This window comes from Aythya ferina (genome assembly GCF_964211825.1).
Source record: "Aythya ferina genome assembly, chromosome: 1".
NCBI classification, from domain to species: Eukaryota; Metazoa; Chordata; class Aves; order Anseriformes; family Anatidae; genus Aythya; species Aythya ferina.
In genome coordinates this window covers 95474612-95494038 of record NC_140296.1, presented here as the reverse complement: position 1 = coordinate 95494038, position 19427 = coordinate 95474612, and the positions used below count along the sequence as shown (strand labels likewise).

Below are 19427 nucleotides of genomic sequence, written 5' to 3'. Positions count from 1 at the left end.
TCTGTGTCCAAAAAAAAATAATCTTAAAAGGACTAGACAGATTTTAGGGTTGCATAGGATTTTGTAAGAACCATGTACAGATAAATCTTTGCAATTATATTATGTGAATCTGATGGGTTATACGTTTTATTTTGCTGACAGTGTTAAACCGAACCACAAATATGGATTATTTTGCTGAACTACGTTATACAGCAATATTCTTTCTCTTTTGATCAGCACACGAATAATTTCTTGAACCTTAAGCCAGTATGACTTTCACTTCCTTTTGAAATGGTTTTAGCAATACAACTTTATTTTTTAAAAGTAGCAGTAGAAAATATAACAAGAATCTTTGACTTTTTCTGCTACTCTTAGTGATGTATCTTCCTTTTTTTCCCCTGTAGAAACACTCATTGGAATGGATTAAATATATATTTTTAAATTCAGTATTTGGGGTGTTGTGCATGTTTATTGTTTATACACAATTTCAGATAAAACAAAGAAGTACTGTCCATGAAAATCAGATGTGGTTGACAGTACACATCTAACTTGAACTTCCACAAGTACATATCTTTTTTTATTTTTTTCAGATTTTGTTCCTCAAAATTTAATCAAGGCTACTATGATAAATGTGTAGTGGGAAATCTGCTTATTTTCTCATAGATACAGGCATGGTGATTATTCTTGGTATGTGAATTGCAGGTTTATGGTGTGATTATGCCCGCTTACAATTACTGCAGTGTAGGTGTCTTACTGAACTGTCTTAAGTGTAGTGCGGCATCAGTGCTATTTCTTCACAGATATTACTTTTAAAAGTTCATAAAAATGAAACACCAGAGTGGTATAAACTAAAGTTTAGAAACAAAAACCACCACCACCACTAAAAAAATAAGTAGTTAAGTTCATTTTAACTGAGATGTTTCAAAAATTGTGACATTTTAAAAAGCCACATAAACATTTTCCTCATACTTCAGGAGTCTTGGTATTTTTGTTGTTGTTGTTAATGTTTTTGTTGTTGTTGTTGTTTTGGTCTAGTAACCACTAATTTAAATTTAAGTGAACTTTTAACTGAACTGCCTGGCACAATTACGGGATACTTTTTTCTTTCGATTGTAGGGCCACAGGTTGTTGGGGATCTGTTCCTTGAAGTTATTAGAGCCTTTTATTCCTACTGCAAAGATGCTCTTGGTTCTGATCTCAAACTCAGCTACAATCAAAGTGGCAACGTACTTGCAAGGTACAACTACAAGTTTGCAATTATGAACTGAAATCATACCATATATACTAAGCCAACTTCCTTTAAATAAGTTAATAATATTACTTAAGTTAATATTATTGTATAAAAGACCAGATTTCTTATGACTTTCCAGGTGTTTTACACACATAGGTGATTTCTCTTTCATTAGCACAGAAAAAAATGGAGTACACTGCATGGTGTTGGTGTTGATTAAATAAGGTTTGATTTCTTTCATCTTGGAGAAAGATACTCAAAATTTAGACATTCCAGTTTGATGTAGCTCTTGATTTAAAGCAATCATTTTTTTGTAGATCGCAGAGTAAGGAGGAAAAAAGTTTTTAGAATGCATTAGCTACTATATAACGTGCATGCTCTTCAAATCCTCACTGACATCTTTTTATTTTTTTTCCATTTTCTTTCTCCTTTTACACAGTGCAATCAAAGAGAACAAAAATGCTTCGGAAATTGTCAAAACAGTCAATTTGCTGATCACATCCTTAAGCACCGATTTCCTTTGGGATTACATGACCAAATGTTTTGAAGACTGTTTCAGGTGTTTGTTATTAAACAATAACATCCCTCTCCATCCCCCCAAAATGCTGCTTAACAGATATCTATATAAGATCATAAAGAAAGTTTATCAAAATAAATTTTGGTAGGGCCTTAATATATGTTAGCATGCAACATAAATATCTGTCTCATTCTAAAATAATTTAGAAATTCAATCAAGTAATCAATTGCATGAAAAAATAACCTGGAAGAAAATAACAACAAAAGAAGTGATGTTTAAAAATGGCAGATGAGGGTGGGAAAGACTTAAGAGGGGAGGTGGATAGGGAAGATAGTTTCTTTGTCTTCATTGGAAGAACAATGTTTTTAAGGAAAAAAAAAACCTTTTGTTTCCTTTTAAATGTAAGACATTAAGTTATACTTAAATTAATAAGATAGTCTATAGAGATTTGATCTGAAAATTAGAAGCACTTTAGCATCTCACATACAAGCTGCCATTTAGGTGGTTTTAACAGAATGTTTTATGCTGCTGTATTAGAAGTCCCATTTTACTTTGCCTTAGAAGGCCTAGGTCAGTATTTTGTACTTATTTTGCTGAACCTATTTTACTGTAACAAGAATTTTGATATGAAAAGAGTTTACAAAATGAAATTTCTCTCCATGCCAGAAACAAATCTACAAAGATGAGATACCCTCTGGAAAATGTTAGTACTCCTCCTACAATTTCAGAGCTCTGTACACTATTGGTGTTTCTGCTTGACGTGATTCCTTTGGTAAGTCAAACTTGCAGTTAACTACTTAAACATCTTTAGATACTTGAAAACAAATAATTTGTATTGTGACTACATAAAATGGAAATAAGCAAATGAGCAGGCAGGTGTGTATGCATGACATGTCCTGCAAAGTATAGTTGCATGTGCTTTTATATGGCTATCCTTGCTATTGCCTAGCAAAATGAAAATTGTTTTCCTTTTCAAATATGGTGATTCTTTGAAAGGAATGAAAATGTGTATTTTTTTTTTGTTTGTTCTTGGGTAAATCATTTGCTGGGACTTTGTCTCTTAGTAGCTTACTGATTATCCTAAAACATTTGGGGAATTATTTGGTTTTTATCATACAGAATAAAAGAAGAAAGAATATCACCGAATCAAATTTTTACAGTTTAACTATTCATGAACCGATGTTATCAATGATTAACTAGTGCTGCTACACAGCTGAATAATTATATCTGATAACTATTTTAAACAATTCTTATTTATTTTAGGAACTCTACTCTGAAGTGCAGACTCAGTATCTTCCCCAGATGCTCAGTTATATGGTGCAATCTCTCTCAGAAAACATGGAAGTATTAAGTTTACCTGAACTCACTCATGCCTTAAGGACCTGTTTTAAGGTGCTTAGCAAAGTACAAATGCCCCCTTCCTATTTGGACGTTGAGACAGGCAGTGGAAATGGGGTACGTATTTCTCCAGTAGTTATAGACATTACTGTTAATAGTGACAAACCTTATTTTTAAATGCTAATTCTCTAAATGTCAATGATAAATGCAGCAGTAAAGATTTTCAAAGCTTATCTCCTTTTGCCCCTTTAAGAGCTGCTCAGTGTCCTATAAATCATATTGGGCATCCATTTCTGACTTGTTTGAATTACTTGTGAGGATGAAGGAGTCTTGTCTGAAACTGGGGCTATAATCCAACCTCTTGAAAAGAACGTGATCTTAACCATTTGAAAAGGCACACGGCATCATGCAGTTCTTAAGAGTTGCCAGGTCAAGCCCAGCATTACAGCTGGTTGGGTCCGTAAGGCTTTAAATTGATATTTTAGTTTAACACAATGTGGTATTATTTGGGTGCAGCAGACCATGACAGCGAACAAGGAATAGATGGCATGAAGCAGTCACACAAGCACAGCCTGGCAAAGTTTTGCAGTAGAACAAAGAAATGCATCTGGCTGGAAATAATCAGATATAAGTAATACTGTTCCAGTGATTAATTGTTTTTAAGGAAACATTTTTATTTGCCAAGTATTTGTAGACATGGATCTGTTGATGTTTGATGAGTCAAGGATTGTGAGGTCTACATAAACATTTGTTACATTTTAAATGCTATTGAATTGGACTGCTTATTGGTGCTGATTTTATGAAAGTAATCTGCATCCAGAAATTGCAGTTACTATTTCTTTTTTTTCCTTCCATTGCTGTTTCTATTTGCTTGCCACAGTTCACATACTTCAAAATGATCTACGTAGTGCCACATTAACCATGTTACTGTTTCTGTTTTAGAGCCCAATGAAAAGGGACAGTGGGGATGTAACCTTGGAGACCAAGTCAGTGCTGCAGGAAGAGGATGAGACTCCGTTCCCTCCCCTGAAGTCAGAAGACAGCGGCATTGGTCTAAGCACTTCTTCCCCAGAGCTCTCTCAGCACTTAGGAGTGCCAACTGTGACCCTTGAGAGAGATGATGTCTGGAAAAAAGGGGGGAGCATGCAGAAGACTTTGCACTGCATCCAAGAGCTGCTTGCCAAGTTTGCCAGTAAATACATTTTTGGGGTGCAGTTTCAAGAAGCAAGTAATGAAAGCATCTCAGCAATGAATCTGGAGGGAAAAGAGAAAAAAGAAAATGGCTACAGATTACCTGAAAGTGCTAGCAAGAAAAAGAGTGCATGGGAAGCAAAGCAAATGACTGTACCTCAGTTTAAACAAATACTTTCAGACTTGTTCTCAGTTCGAGGATCACCGTTCAAGAACAAGAGTTCCCATCTTCTTTCTTCTGAACACAACTCTGGTAATAAAAAAGAAAAGGAAGAAGAGTGGGACTTAGAGCAAGTGATGCTTGTCTTGGGACCCCTTAGAAGTGACTGCAAGGAAGCTTTCGCTGCAGCTTGTCACCTGTTGTTGGATTGTACCACATTCCCAGTCTACCTTTCAGAGGAGGAGATGGAACAGCTGTATCTCTCTTTGTTTCAGATTCCTGGTAAGAAAAGATTCCTATGCTGGACAAAAACTTGCATATCTGAGAGTGCAAATAACAGCGTGAGCTCACTTACTTGCAAGAGTTGTGACTGGTAGTAACACCGTTTGACAGGGCTGAATGCAAGTTGCTTGTGAATTTGAGAGTTACCACATCTGTATGTGTTCTGTGTCTTGGAGCTGAGGGACAGTTTTTCTCAAGCTTTTTAAATGCATGTTCTTGTGAAAGCTTTCACTACTAAACTTGTAGCAGAAGGGCTGAAAAGGTCTTGTGGCCTGGAGAGTTTGTGGCAGGGTTCAGGAGTTTCAACAACCCCCCCCCTAAAAAAAAAGTGAGGGAGAGAGAAGTGTTAGAGGCAGGCAGAGTAGATGGAAAGCTGGAGCTCCAAACCATAACAGAAGCAAGCAGAACAGTCCTTTCCCTTACCCTCAAAGTTGAATTTTGATTCAAAGTTTGATTCAAGCTAACATATAAGAATAGTCTTGTATAATTGGAGGGCCTGTTTGTGCTGGGAGTTTTCATTAGTTTTAGCAGCAGCAATTACTGGCCTGATGGCTTATTGACAAGATGGGCTTGTAGTGAATGGTGAGGTGGGAAACTGGAACTTTGGGTTCTCCACCTCATTAAAAATTTCTGCTGTGTTCCTGGCAAAGTAGTGGTATGCTTATCATCTGCATGGGTGAGCTGTCTGCTTGACATGGACACTTCCATGTATTTTCAGTGCTTTCCACATGGTCAGCAAGGTACTTAGAAGATTTGTTTTCATAATTACGTTTCTTTGGAATATTGTGCTAGGATTATCGATCATTTTCAAAGTAATTTTCAACTGCACAGCCTGGAGAATAGAGTAAGGTTTAAAGGCAGAAGGAGAGAACCTATAATAAAAGGTCTGGGTTGAATGCAATACGGGACAGGTGTTCATTTTTTCATAGTGGTAAAACAGTTAAAATATTTGGCTTTGTAGCCAGAGGTAGGAATTCATACTTGAGACTGTCTCCAGTCAAGTCCTAATAAAACTTTACCTGATTATTCACTTAGGAGAGGCAAAAGTGACTTGACCTGTTGTTAGCCATATCAATTCCTCGTGTACTTTACGGTTGCTGAAATGTTAAGCCTCAATGCTACTGCAGAGAGCATCCCTGGAGCAGCAGGCTTCTGTTGTTAGTTTTGAAAGTGACAGCTGAAAAACAGCAGCTGTAAAACTATTTGGGAGTAAACAAACTGGAAAGCAGAAATTCTTTTAGCTAGTGGGTCACAGAGATCCTGTGAGAGCTTTCTGCTGGAGAAGCAGGGGAAAGGGTATAGTTTGCTTTGAAACAAGCTCTTCACAGTTGGATTTGAGCAATCGTCTTTGTCTCTGGGCCCCGTGAGCTTGATTGAAGAATTCTTGGAAATATGACCACGACATTTAGAGTATTCAAACCTTTTTTTTCTTGCTTATCTTCCGAGGAGGTTGCGATGCCAGCTTCCCTCTGTGGCTGAAGTCCTTAATGACAGTATGCTGCTGTGTGAATGACTGCTACGTTCAGAACGTGTCCATCTTCACACTGCTGGAGGTGATCAACCATTCCCAGTCGCTGGCGCTTGTGATAGAAGACAGAATGAAGCGATACAAAGTGTCTGGGCACAACCCCTTCCTTGGAAAGCTGCAGATGGTCACGCTTCCTCCCATTGCTCCTGGAGTTCTGAAGATCATCTCGGAGAAAACAGATTTCTACCAGGTAACAATATTATTTTTTCTTTATTGCCCAACTACACTCTACGTCCAGGGATGGGGTGGGGAAGGAAACATTGATATGAATGTTTGGGGCAGTATATTTATATTGCAATGACACTGCTGGTGTTTTTTTTTTGTTGTTGTTTGTTTGTTTGTTTTTTGTTTTGTTTTGTTTTTGTTGTTGTTGTTTTGCTTTCATAAGCGTTTTAAAGCAATTTAATTCATATTCATGTACTTCGCAACAGGATGTTCAAAAGTGACAGGTTATTTTTGAATGGGTTTTTCGTTTCTGTGCCCAGATTCTAAGGGTGGAGGCAGTTGATTTCTGACTTGAAGGGCTAGTTTTCCTTAGCCTAAACACTAGGCTTTGGAGAACTTTGATACCACTCAGAGACATTTTTGGATAAGAGGCAATATTAGTAGGTGAACGATAACAAGAACGTGCCCTTCTCCTTGTTTTCAGTATATCTATTTCAAAGATGCTTTCCTTATCCTGATCATTTATTGATATGAGAGTTGGTTCCAGGCTCTTACTGTTAATTACTGTGCTTACAGCTGCTGTGCCTGACACACGTATAATCTGTAATGTTTTGACCCAGAAAATAGAAGCAGAAGGTGCTTTCCTCAGCTTGTGGTGCACATCCCTTTGAATTACCTATCCTGTAACACCAGGTTAGGAATGTTGCATTCCTTTAGGTTCGAGTGTGTAACCTCAATTCTTGCTCTTTGCTAAACTAAGATTTGGAAATCCTTTTCAGTAATGGAGTACTTTTATGCAATAGAAAGCTTTTAAGTCAGTGAAGAAATTATGTTGTTGTTGTTAATATTATTTTATTTATTGTTGTTACTGTACCCTAGAGAGTAGCCTGTGTGCTCTGGAATCAGCTGAACAAAGAGACCCGGGAACATCATATTGCCTGTGTGGAACTGTTCTACAGGCTGCATTGCTTGGCACCATCAGCAAATATCTGTGAAGACATTATATGCCATGCGCTTTTGGACCATGATAAGGTAGGTTCTGTGTTCACTGAAGACCCATCATCACTTGATACAGAGTTTTCCAATGCTTCCCAGACTATTTCTGGTCCCTTCCATCCCAGCTCTTTGCTTCCGTGGTCCCTCTGTTTCTCAGGAGTCCAACAGACTCCCTGTCCACTCCACTGTGACTCCCTGGGACTGATTCATCATGAGACTACTGCTAAATCTAACCCCCAGATGCAAGCTGTATCAGTCAGTGCTGGAGCATTTTTTGTTTTGGCCCAACTAATGTAGCATCTGAAAGCTTGCATTTTTTGTCCTTATTTCCAAAATGACCCAGCTACACGACTAAGTCTCAGATCATTTTGTCTTGTGTTGATTTTTTTCTAAACTTCATATTTGAACCAAACTTTTTTTTTAACATGTAGGTATGTGCCAGCAAAATCTTGACCCTTTAGTATTTAGTTAAGTAAGCTGTGTTTAAACTAAGTCAGTTCTTAATTACTTTACTCATCTATTTTAATGACAAAACAGTTCTTTAATAGTCTAGAATTCATTTGTGAGAAGCGTCTTGCACAACAAAACTTACAACAACGTTCTTGAGTGTTGTTTTCATACCTTCTCACTTGCAATTTTGAAACTTAAATTTGGAAATCTTTTTAAAACCTTTTAAACAAAATTGCCAGTTCTAAACACTAACTGATATAGCAATGCATTCTTATTTGTCATCTAGCTTTCAAACCTCCCTAGCACCAAATATAGTCTAAATGTGTTTACACATTAGAGTCCTGAAATACATTTCTGGTGTATTGGCAGATCTTTCTTTTTCTTCTGCAAACACTGTGGCTGTTAAGTTTTGGTTGTGCATTTGTGGATATATGGCATTTGATTTTAGCCTATTGGAAAATGAACACGTGCTCTCACACTACCTGAGAAGGATTAGTGTTTGTCTACAGAACATATTATTTTGCTAAAAGTTTAAAAATCACTAAAACTTTACTTAGAGATAAATGCTGCAAAAAAATAACATACCTGTCTTGTTTCCTTAAAAAGGGGACAAGGCTGGAAGCACTGTTCAGATTTTCTGTCATGTGGCATCTGACCAGAGAGATCCAAGGCAGCAGAGTAACTTCTCACAATCGGTCCTTTGATAGGTATTTTCCATTTTCACTGGTTTGGACTAATGTTTATGCTTTGTTCTGTTCTTTTTTCTGGGCTGAAAAAAACGCTTGCTGTAGAGACATGCAAGCAAAAGAAAGATCTTCACTTGCACTATTGCTTGTGCTCAATATGCATGGTGCGCTGAAGAGTGCTTTTACGTTCTTGTATGGAGGAAGTTTTTGTAAAAATAGAACAAGCTTTATGTATGAAGAGTAACTTCAGGCAGACAAGTTCCTGCTTAGCAGACACTTTTTCTCTTGCAGTGGGTTAGACTTTTTCCAAACAAAATAGAACCAACACAAAGAAAAAAATGTTATTTTCGTTTTGAGTGACTTCGTATTTATGAGATCATAATTTTTATACAAAAATGGAGACAAAAGTAGTAAAAGTCTTTCTCAATATATATGTGAAAGAACTTTAAAGCATGCTTTTCTTCTACAGTGTGAAAATATGTATGGCCTTGCTTCTGCAATTGCATGTGTAGTAGAAGAAAAAATGTGCATGATCAAGCTGTTGGTAGCAGAGATGAGCTATTGGCTGACGCTTGCTTGAACATGCGCTAAACCTGTTCCCTGCCACTACTTTGTTGTTTGCATTAATTTTTTTAGGGATTTCAATTGTTCTTATTCGTTCTGGTTTCTCTGTTCAGGTCTCTGTTTGTGGTACTGGACAGTCTCAATTGTTCAGATGGCGCAATTGGTGCTGCAGCACAGGGCTGGCTGATCCGTGCTCTCTCACTTAATGATGTTGCACGGATTCTTGAACCAGTCCTGCTGCTGCTGCTTCATCCAAAGACACAACGCACGTCCATCCACTACATCAAACAGAAAAATTCAGCAGGTAACACTGTTCTTGGGCTGAAACTGTAAGTGTTGGCGTAGCATTACATACTCCTGAACACCTACAGAAGGTGGTCTCTGAACTGTGATGGCATCCTATTACTGAATAATAATAATAACTGGCCTCAGTTCTGTAGGTTCCTCCTCATCCAAGTACCTCTGGGGATGCCTAAAGCAGAGTTCATGAGTAAGTCATGCTAGTTCAAGGCCTAATGACACTTTCTGTTAGAGTGGCTGCTCCTACACTGTTGGTTTAGATTGCTTCTTGCTTTGCTCTGGGATCTTGTCCCACACTTCTCGTTGCCATTCCCAGATGATCCACACTGCATGTGCATTCACTGTTCACAGGATGCCTTCTCAAGCAAAACCAAGTCTGCAGCCAAATGGAATTCAGGAGCAGTTTGGTGACTGCATCAGTCCAGGGACTATTCCAGTAGGCAGGATGGACAGGCAAACCTTACTTTCTGCCCAGTCTCACCCTAGCAGACCAAGCACCCTCGTGCCAGATTTCTTTATTCAGATTACGTCTCTTGTTATTGATTCCCCTGGCATCATGCTAACATAATCAGACAGGTTGTGAAGCACACCTTGCTGTTTTGGGCGCACACACACACAACCCTAATTCTGCCAACTTCTGAAGATTAAACTGTCTTTGTCCAAAGATCATCCATCTTGATTCAAGAGGAGAGTTGACCCCTTGTGGTATACAGCTTGAGGTATCCCACAGCTAGAATGTAGAAACAAAGAGGGGGTTTTGCAGTTGAGGATCACCTCCAGCCACCAAAATTTAGGAATATGCCAGGGAGTCTTTATCTTGAGTGACTAAATTTGACAGTTAGATGCTCATCTTAAGATCTATGATGAGAGTCATTATGAACCACATATGATCCTGTGACACGTGGAACAGACAACTAGTGTGACAGAAAACTCTGGGGAGTAGGTGGAGAACACTGAGATGTAAGTGCAGACTCAGGGTTTGCTCCAAGCATGGAGTCCTCTGAAGGCTGGCAGTCTATTCAGCTGTGGGATTGCTGGGAGCAGTGCAGATATGAGATGTCCTGCATTACATAGCCCAAGTCAAGGTTCTTTCCTGGAGCAGATCAGGAAGATAGCATAGAAGCGTCCAGTACTTTCTTCAAAACGAAACTTCTGTGTCATCTGTCTCTTTCATTACTGTTAACCTAGCTGTCTGCTTGCATAATTGTTTTTCTGTCTTGATTGGTAAGTAATTAGATGGCAGACACTTATAGCATCCAAAGGGAGTTGTTCAATAGATGCTATACAAACACAGAGCTAATATATCCCTTCCTTGTTCCACAGCATGAAAACAAGGAAAACATTAGCTCTTAAAAAATAACAACAATAACTTCAGTTCTTAACCTTCTAATTTTCTTGATCTCAACAAACATTTTATGCTCAGAAAGCATAAAAAAGATTGTCACAACTAGGGAATCGTAGCACAAGAGGAAACAACATATGCTTAGGGTTTTGATCCTCTTGCACTTAGAGTAGGTTAGTACTGCTCTACCACTTTAAAAAAAAAAATCTTACCTCAAAAAAAAATATTTTTTTTTCTCATTGCAATTAATAGACTATTTTAAATCTTTTTATTATTTCTTACAATGATTTATTCCATGTAGAGGATATTTGTATAATGGCCCATTATATACTCTTCTTGATTTTTTTTTTCCAGAAGATATGCATGTTTGGCTTCACAAGAAAAAGGCCTCGTTGAAAGAGTCTGGTGTCTCTGAGAGCAATTCTGAGGAAAACCTTCCATTGAGCCAGTTTACCACCGTGGATAGAGAAGCAATTTGGGCAGAAGTGGAAAAAGATCCAGAGAAGCCAGAGTTAAAAACTGAACAGTTTGGATTGCAAGAGGCATCACTTACAGTAACTTCACAAGAGGTGGACGGTGACCAAGACAATAGTGAGCACACAGAATCAGCAGACACCAGCACAGGCCATGACAGTGAAAATACATCTTCTTTTTCTCCTTCTCTGGAGCTGCAGGAACTGAGCAATGAGGACAATGACGGTGCTGCAGCTGATGGCAAAGAGGCCACAAACCATGCAGGTTCCTTCCATGCATCCCTTCCTGAAAGCTCCAAGTCTAGTATAGCGCTAAACCTTGTGCGTGCTGACTCCGAGAGGACTCAAGCATCCGAATCTCTGTCAAGCGATGAAGAGCTGGACTTGGAGCTCCAGGAAATTACCAACTCTAAGTTGCTCAAGCAGCAGAAGGAAAAACAAGAGATGATTGAGGCTCTGTTCAAACATATGCTGTTATATTTGCAACCTTATGATTCCAAGAGGGTATTATATGCTTTTTCTGTTCTGGAGGCAGTGCTTAAAACAAACCCTAAGGAATTTATTGAAGCTGTAGCTAGTACTAGCATGGATACCAGTTCCACAGCACATTTGAATCTTATTTACAACCTCTTAGCTCGCCATCAGGAGGCTTTAGTAGGGCAGAGCTTTTATGGCAAGCTTCAGACTCAGTCCCCAACCATGTGTCCCCATTCTCTTCTAATAGAATTGCTCACTTACCTCTGTCTCAGTTTCCTGCGCTCGTACTATCCATGCTACTTGAAGGTTACACACAGAGACGTGCTTGGCAACAGAGACGTTCAGGTAAAAAGCGTGGAGGTCTTGATTAGAATGATGACCCAGCTGGCTACCATGGCAAAGGCAGCAGAGAGTAAGAATGTAGAGTTCATACGCAACTTGCTTGGAAGATGCAAAATTCAGGAGTTTGTTCTTCTTTCTTTGTCTGCATCTATGTACACAAGTCAGAAGCGGTACGAACTGCTTATGGCAGATGGAGTTCATAATGTGCCTGAAGAAGATCTTTTTGAAGAGAGCCTAATCAATTTTGGACATGATCAAATATGGAGCGAACACCCGCTCCAGATTGAGTTGCTGAAGCTGTTGCAAGTACTGATTATCTTGGAGCACCATCTTGGACAGACTCAGGAGGAGCAGGAGAATCAACCAGACCTCTCCAAGGAATGGCAGCAGGCTCTTAATTTCCAGCAGGCTATCGGTGCGATGCAGTATGTCTATCCACACCCAATAACTTCACAGGGATTATTCGTCTCTGCTGTTGTTAGAGGTTTGCAACCAGAGTATGGCTATGGGATGCATCCCACTTGGGTAGGCTTGGTCACATCTTCCCTGCCCTATTTTGGAAAGTCTTTAGGCTGGACTGTGGCACCATTTGTTGTACAGATATGTAAAAACCTGGATGAGCTTGTCAAGCAGTATGAAAACGAAGCTGTGAAGACATCCATGAAAACATCTGCAAGGTAGGAGTCGGCAGTGTGGGACTTATTGTGCTGAAACTTGTTTTTAAGTTCCCCTTACTACAGAGTAGTGCATAGTAACTTACTCATTTAGCACTGTAGCTCCCAGAGTTTGATTCTGAAACCCTGCTGCATATGCAGGCATCTGTCCCTTGAGCCCAGATGAGGTGGATGCAGTACTGTCGCAGTAGGACTCACTGCAGTCGGATGAAGAAAGGAAAGGGGACCAGCAGCAAGAATGACTGGCAGCTGTGATGCTGCTTGCCATCCAAGTACAAAGAAGTGCCCAGTTCTGACAAGACTCAGGATGTTGGAGGACTAACTGGGGATAGAGACCCTGCAGAAGAAAAATACAGTGATACTGTTGAGAACAGTCAGTAAGTGAAAGGAGTAAGGAAAAATAACATTAAAGAATTATGGTGAGGTGGGGAAATCTGTTTTTAAAGATCTAGACAACGAATTGGGGTTGTCCAAGCATAGTCTGTGAATTGTCTGTTCTGATATTCCAGAATTCCTTAACTATCAGATAGAAATAGATCTCTCTTTGAATTTTTACTCATGGAAATGCTGCTTGGCCTGCTGAGCTCTTTTATTTTTATTTTTTTCTCCAAAGCTTAACCACTAAAAGAGAGAATGTTACGCCTGATTACCCACTAACCCTTTTGGAAGGTCTGACAACTATTGGTCACTTCTGCCTTCTGGATCACCCTAATCAAACTAAAAAGGTAACTGCTTAATGCCTACCACTTGCTTGATACCATGGCACCTGTTTATCAAAGCATGCATCCCTTTTTACTCAGAGGTGATTATAAATCAATAAAGGAGAGCTTGAACAAGAAAGATAGCCTTAAAGAAGCCTGATAACACATCAAAGCAAGTGAATTAAGTAAAAGTGTAAGGGAGGGGGGGCTGAACTTAGTTCTTTTTTATTTGAAGAAAGTGAAGTTATTTTTAAGTAAAGTCATTCATGACGATCATAGTCACACAAATACTAGTGGCATGCAGCTTGTCTGTAGTTGCTTTGTCATTAACAAAATTCTCTGGTTTTGTTTGAGTTGATAACATGCTTTCTGATGTATTCCCTACATTTTTGTTCTCATAACATCTGGCATAAGAGGATATTATATTAACAATTTTCAAGGCAAATTGATTCTCTGTGACCCAAAATGGTCAACAGCAAACTCAATAGACTTTAATAGCAGCAGTATAATTCAGAAATAGAACAGCTGAATTATTTTTAAAGTTGTCATTACAAAAGAGTCTCCTAATTGCAGAATGAGAACACTCTGTGGTGCATAATATGATGTATTTTAATATTAATATTTTTGCTTTCCTAGTCATTAGCTGAGCCTGCAAACCTGAGAAATGCTAGGAACGCCATTTTGGAAGAATTGCCTCGTATTATTAATACTATGGCCCTTCTTTGGAGCGTTATAAAGAGGGAAGACTCTCAGAAAAGACCAACTGACTTCTTTGGAACAACTAAAGGCTCTTCCTCAGCGTACTTTAAAGCAACCAAAGTAGGAGTTCTTTTAAACTGCTGTATATCTCATCATCCCTGTCATCTCCTCCCTCACTAGTGCATTTTACATAGAGTTCATAGAAATAGCTTTGCCATTTTCAGAATGATATTGGGGCATAAAGAATTTTTGAAGAACTCTTACGAGCTCCTGACTTGCACAGTATCTTCCTACAAAAGCAGATTTTTTACATATTCCTTCTGCCCATCCTGGTCCCTTACCTGACCTTTTTATTTATTTATTTGCGTGCATGTGTATGTATGTGTTTTTTTTCTATGAGCTTCTGTTACTAATTGTTGTAGAGCTAAACAGTTGTCTGCACCTTCTACAGGTGGTAGAGCATCTACCTGAGGGAATAAAAATACTACAGGCTTTTCCCTTTTTCTGTAGATATTAGAAAATTATAGTAGTGAAAAGTATGTGTAGGAGAAAAACCAACACAGTAAGTTTTTATATTTTGCAGTCTGTTTTCTAACATATATGCCTCCCTTCTCTAAGAAGGACACGTAACTCATAGGCAAATTAGCAAAACTGGCCTGACTGCTGAACATACAAAGAGATTCTTTTGTTATTGTGTATTTTGTGAACATCTTTGGAAAAGGAAGAATATTTTGAAGACTGAGTTAGCCTTTACCTTCCAAAGTTAAAAGGAATATTTTATTTTTCCCCCCTCTATAGACATTAAGAACTAAAATACTGGACTTCATGAATCCATTGACAGCACAACTTGGAATCCAGTTGATGGCAGCGATTGCAGCAGTGTGGAATAGCAAGAAACCTCATAGGAATCAAAGTAAAATGAAGGTGAAACTAAAGAGAGGAACTCTGGACTTGGTTATAGATAGCTTGATTTTTTTTTTTGGTGTTCTGTTGTTTGTTGGTTTTTTGTTGGTTGGTTGGTTGTTTTACAAGTGACAAAGGCAAATCTAAAATGTTTTTGTTTATATGTAATTCCACAAAGCATCAGGGCTACAATTAAATCTAAGTAAATAATCAGATAAAAAATTACAATCTAGCAGTTTATCTGACAGTAATAACCATTTTTTTATTCAGTAATGGATTGTAATCTTAGTATTACAACTTGCCAATTTTACTTTAAATATCTTGGATCAGCTTCATTTCCAGAGAAGGTTTAGAGATGTAATATTCCCTGGAACTAAGCATGTATTCAGAGCAGAAGATCTTTCTTTTCTGCTTTTGTTTGGGCATGCTGAAATTCATACAATCATAGAATCATCTGGATTGAAAAAGACCTTCAAGATCATTAAGTCCAACCATCAGCCTGAGCTACCAAGCCGTATCATTAAACTGCATCTCTCTCAGAGCCGTCCTCCTCTCTCTTAAATACCTCTAGGAATGGGGAATCCACCACTTCCCTGGGCAGCCTGCTCCATTGTTGACCACCCTTTCCGAGAAGAAATTCTTCCTAATACCCAGTCTAAGCCTCTCCTGGTGCAACTTGAGTCTATTTCCTCACATCCTATAACTTTTGTCACCTGACAAAAAAGACCAACACCTTCTTTGCTGCAGCCTTCTTTCAAGTAGCTGTAGAGAGCAAAGAAGTCTGCCCTAAGCCTACTCTTCTCCAAACTAACCCCAGTTCCCTCAGTCGCTCCTAATTAAGTCGTGTTTTATAGTCCCTTCACCAGCTCTATTGCTCTTTTCTGCACACGCTTGAGCACCTCAATGTCCTTTCTTTAGTGAGGGCCCCAAACTGAACACAGTACTCGAGGTGCGGTCTCACTGGTGCTGCATATGAGGGGATGATCGCTTCTCGTCCTGCTGGCCACACGATTTCTGATACAGGCCAGGATTGTGAGAAACATCTCAAATAATTTTCTTCAGATAGAGGATTTTCTGTGAAGCTATTTTATTCACAATTGCAATGGCAGGCGTCCTGTCAATCAGGAGAGCATTTTAGTAAGCAAATCATAACCTTTTATTCTCTATTACCCGATGCCTGATCACCTGCCCTGTTTCCTCACTGGCTGAGTACTACAGGTTCACAAGCTACTCGACACTCCTCTATACCATATATATACAATTATTTTTTTTCAACCCTTTAATTCCTCCTTTCTTATGTTTTGAGAACTTGTGATCTTTGTTTTACTGTTCTCACACTGCTCATCCTGGTTTTCTCAAGCTTCTACCTTATTTTGGAACAGTGAGGCCTTCTACTGTCCACTTACCTACTTAGCATTTCTCCTTATTATGACTACACAACTACCTTGGAATACAGAAAAGTAATTCTCTATTGCAAAAACACAACTTTGTTTCTCACAGGATGCCATTGGCTTTCTTTGCCACCTGAACACACTGCTGGCTCATGTTCAGCTGGCTGCCAACCAGCACCCCCAGGTTCTTTTCTGCCAGGCAACTTCCCAACCAGTCTTCCCCAAGCCTATATAATTGCATCAGGTTGTTAGAACCCAGGTGCAGGACCCAGCACTTAATTGTCTTCATGAAGGTGTTGGGAGAAATCTGTCTGTGGGGAGATTTTGCATGGTTGATTTGACTTCTGTCGTTTAAGTTTTGTTTAAGTAATGATATTTGAGTTGTTACACGGAAAGCTGCTTTTCAGCTTTGTGGTTTACGTGGTGCAGGGATCTGACAAATGTGGGTTTTGTTTTGTTTCATCAGATTCTTCCAGTGGCTAGCGCATCGCAGCTTATTCTTGTGGACTTAATATGTGCACTTAACACATTGAAAATTGATACCATATTACATCTAGTCAAAGAAGTAGTCAAGAAACCATCACAAATCAAGGGTGAAGAGGTAACCAGGAAGATAATTTTGTTTTCTTAATACATTGGAATAAACCTAGAATAGCATACATTAGATGTTGTTAGAAGGAAAGTTACTTTTTAAGTGTGAAATTTGCTTTTGTTCCTCTTATGTTTTCAAGTATGTGGGTTTCTGTAATCAATCAGTGTAAGTAGATTCTTTTTGCTGGAAAAGTATTTTTGCTATAAAATACCTTAAAAAGGTATTTTTGCTAGAAAAGTTGCTGGTAACGAAAAGCTGGAGCGTCCTCTGATATTAGAGATAATGGCTCAGTGACATGTTTCTATTCCTTTACCCTTATCTGAACAGTTAGAAGTACTTTATGCCGACTCTATTTTCCATTTGGCTTTCAAGGAAGACAGTACTGCTGTGATGCATGCCATCATGGGAGCTCATACAGCTCTGAAAAACTGTAGTGGATATCAGAAGTAATGTGACTACTTCTAAACAGGGGTCCTCTATTAGAGCTCAGAATTCCCTTGTAGTGTTGTGTAGATAGTTGTATCGTGGCTGATCACCTGTTGGGAGTACCAGTGGCTTCTTAGAAGGGTTGTTTTCCAGCAGCTTGGGCTTTCTGTTCTTTTGAGAGCAAATAACTGCATTTTTGCTTTTATTTTCCAGAAATCCTCTCTTGTAGATATTCCAATGCTGCAGTTCAGTTATGCTTTCATTCAAAGGTAATTTGGTTATATAAGATAATTTTCTGTTTTACTTGAAGTGCTAGGATAACAGCTAGCATTACTATTTTTGCTTTACTTTGATCTTTGAGTCACGATGTCACAGAACACCTTTGCGCAGGAAATAGTTATTGCCACTTCACTGTTAAGTGATGGATAGACGCAGAATAAATGGGCTATGACATTTTGTTCCATTAATCAGTTGATAATGCCAGTCTGAAAGTCTCATTTAATACTACTAGAGCAATATACCTCAGACATCCAATTAGCAAGACACTTTTGTTTGAGTTCTTAGGACCTTTCTCCTTACTTGGTCTGTGTTGCCAGATGAATCAATAGAGAATTTGTACATTTCCTTCCTCTTCAGAAAGGCACAATAAAATTGCTATGGCTGCAGTCTGCGCTGGGCATTTAGCGGATCGTACAGCTGATTGGAAATACTCCTTTAATCAAAACTTTTCCTCCTATACTTGCCTTTTCTTGTATGGATTTATTAGACTGTACAATGTACTGTATGCAATAAGCTATGGAGATAAAGTAAGCTGGCAGGCAGTGGAGTTAGCTAAACTTTATGCTTTTTCTTTCCCCTGAAGAACCACCACTTTCACAGTGCTGGCATACTGCACATGCTGCTAGCATCTACTGATGCTAGCACACACATATGGCTTGTGGCACCAGAGCCTTACACCATACTGCTGGATCAGTTAGGAATGTGCAGGATTTGAAGGACTGATATTGATGGAAGCTTTTGGGCCACCAAGTTACACATGTATGTTGTTTTCTGCTTTAACTCTTAACTTCTGACTTGGGTGTGTTTGGTGTGCTTTTTTTGGTAGACTGCCTGTCTCAGCCTTGCAGGAGAACTTCCAGTCCTTATTAGGACTTCTGAAGGAGTCTGTGCAGTTGAATTTGGCTCCTCCTGGGCACTTTCTGCTTCTCAGGTACTGCATAAGAGAGAAGAAGGCTTATTGATGTACCAAGTAGACCTATCCAATTGCTAACTCAGATTGAATTGATTTTCCCACAGTACTCTGAATGACTTTGTGACCAGGACACCTACGCTAGAAAACAAAAAAGACCAAAAAGACTTGCAGGTACAGTCTATACGTGTATAGCTTTATCTTCCAGTTCATACATCTGGCACCGTTTACCTAAGTAAAAGTGGAGATGGCCTAATGTGTACTTTGTATCCAAGTTCACCTGTCTTTTTAGAATGTTTGAATGTGCATTCACATGTTATAACTTACACCCCGTAAATATGGGGAGACTGAAATATGGGAGACATGATGCATGGAGTGTCTCTAACAAAATGTTGTCAAAAATGCGTGAAAACACAGTGGCAGCTGTGGACTGTTCAAAGCTGTTTTCCCAGGATGATTATATGATTTTTCTCAGAGTTTAAATCAAAACATAAATCTGCTGGTCATGAGTTCATGTCGTGTGTAAGTATTGAAATCTCGAAACTAAAATTAGTAGCATAATTTATCCTTGCAGCTCATAGCTGGATTTGGCAGTGTAAATGACTACTGGCTCACGTTTCTGTAAAGAAGGGGTGGGGTAGAGCAAGGTTCTCTTCCTCTACCAACTGTGGTTTCACTAGAACAGTTTAAGCACTACCCATGTAGGTGCAGTTTTGGTTTTGAGCCAACCTAACACTTTTTATGAGGTGAGACAATATTATGGTCTCAGTGTGCCAACACTTCTTTGACTCTCCACTTCTGCTTCAGAGACTGACCAGCAAAATGGCAGTC

The 19427-nt window shown here is 38.9% G+C and overlaps 1 protein-coding gene across 4 annotated transcripts in view; it reads left to right on the top strand.

Annotated features, from left to right (window-relative positions):
* Positions 1 to 19427, top strand: part of DOP1B (DOP1 leucine zipper like protein B) — a 49894-nt gene that overhangs the window by 19394 nt on the left and 11073 nt on the right. For 2 of the 4 annotated variants that reach the window (XM_084504216.1, XM_084504215.1), the window contains 17 exons: positions 1096 to 1216; positions 1650 to 1769; positions 2394 to 2499; positions 2991 to 3182; positions 4008 to 4698; positions 6145 to 6416; positions 7271 to 7423; positions 8444 to 8544; positions 9201 to 9391; positions 11084 to 12698; positions 13309 to 13420; positions 14033 to 14215; positions 14894 to 15019; positions 16856 to 16990; positions 17621 to 17676; positions 18513 to 18617; positions 18704 to 18770. In XM_084504216.1, coding sequence (XP_084360342.1) covers positions 1096 to 1216; positions 1650 to 1769; positions 2394 to 2499; positions 2991 to 3182; positions 4008 to 4698; positions 6145 to 6416; positions 7271 to 7423; positions 8444 to 8544; positions 9201 to 9391; positions 11084 to 12698; positions 13309 to 13420; positions 14033 to 14215; positions 14894 to 15019; positions 16856 to 16990; positions 17621 to 17676; positions 18513 to 18617; positions 18704 to 18770 — 4346 coding nt within the window. The remainder of the gene's footprint in view (positions 1 to 1095; positions 1217 to 1649; positions 1770 to 2393; positions 2500 to 2990; positions 3183 to 4007; positions 4699 to 6144; positions 6417 to 7270; positions 7424 to 8443; positions 8545 to 9200; positions 9392 to 11083; positions 12699 to 13308; positions 13421 to 14032; positions 14216 to 14893; positions 15020 to 16855; positions 16991 to 17620; positions 17677 to 18512; positions 18618 to 18703; positions 18771 to 19427) is intronic. The other 2 variants (XM_084504218.1, XM_084504217.1) reach the window with 2 other exon arrangements.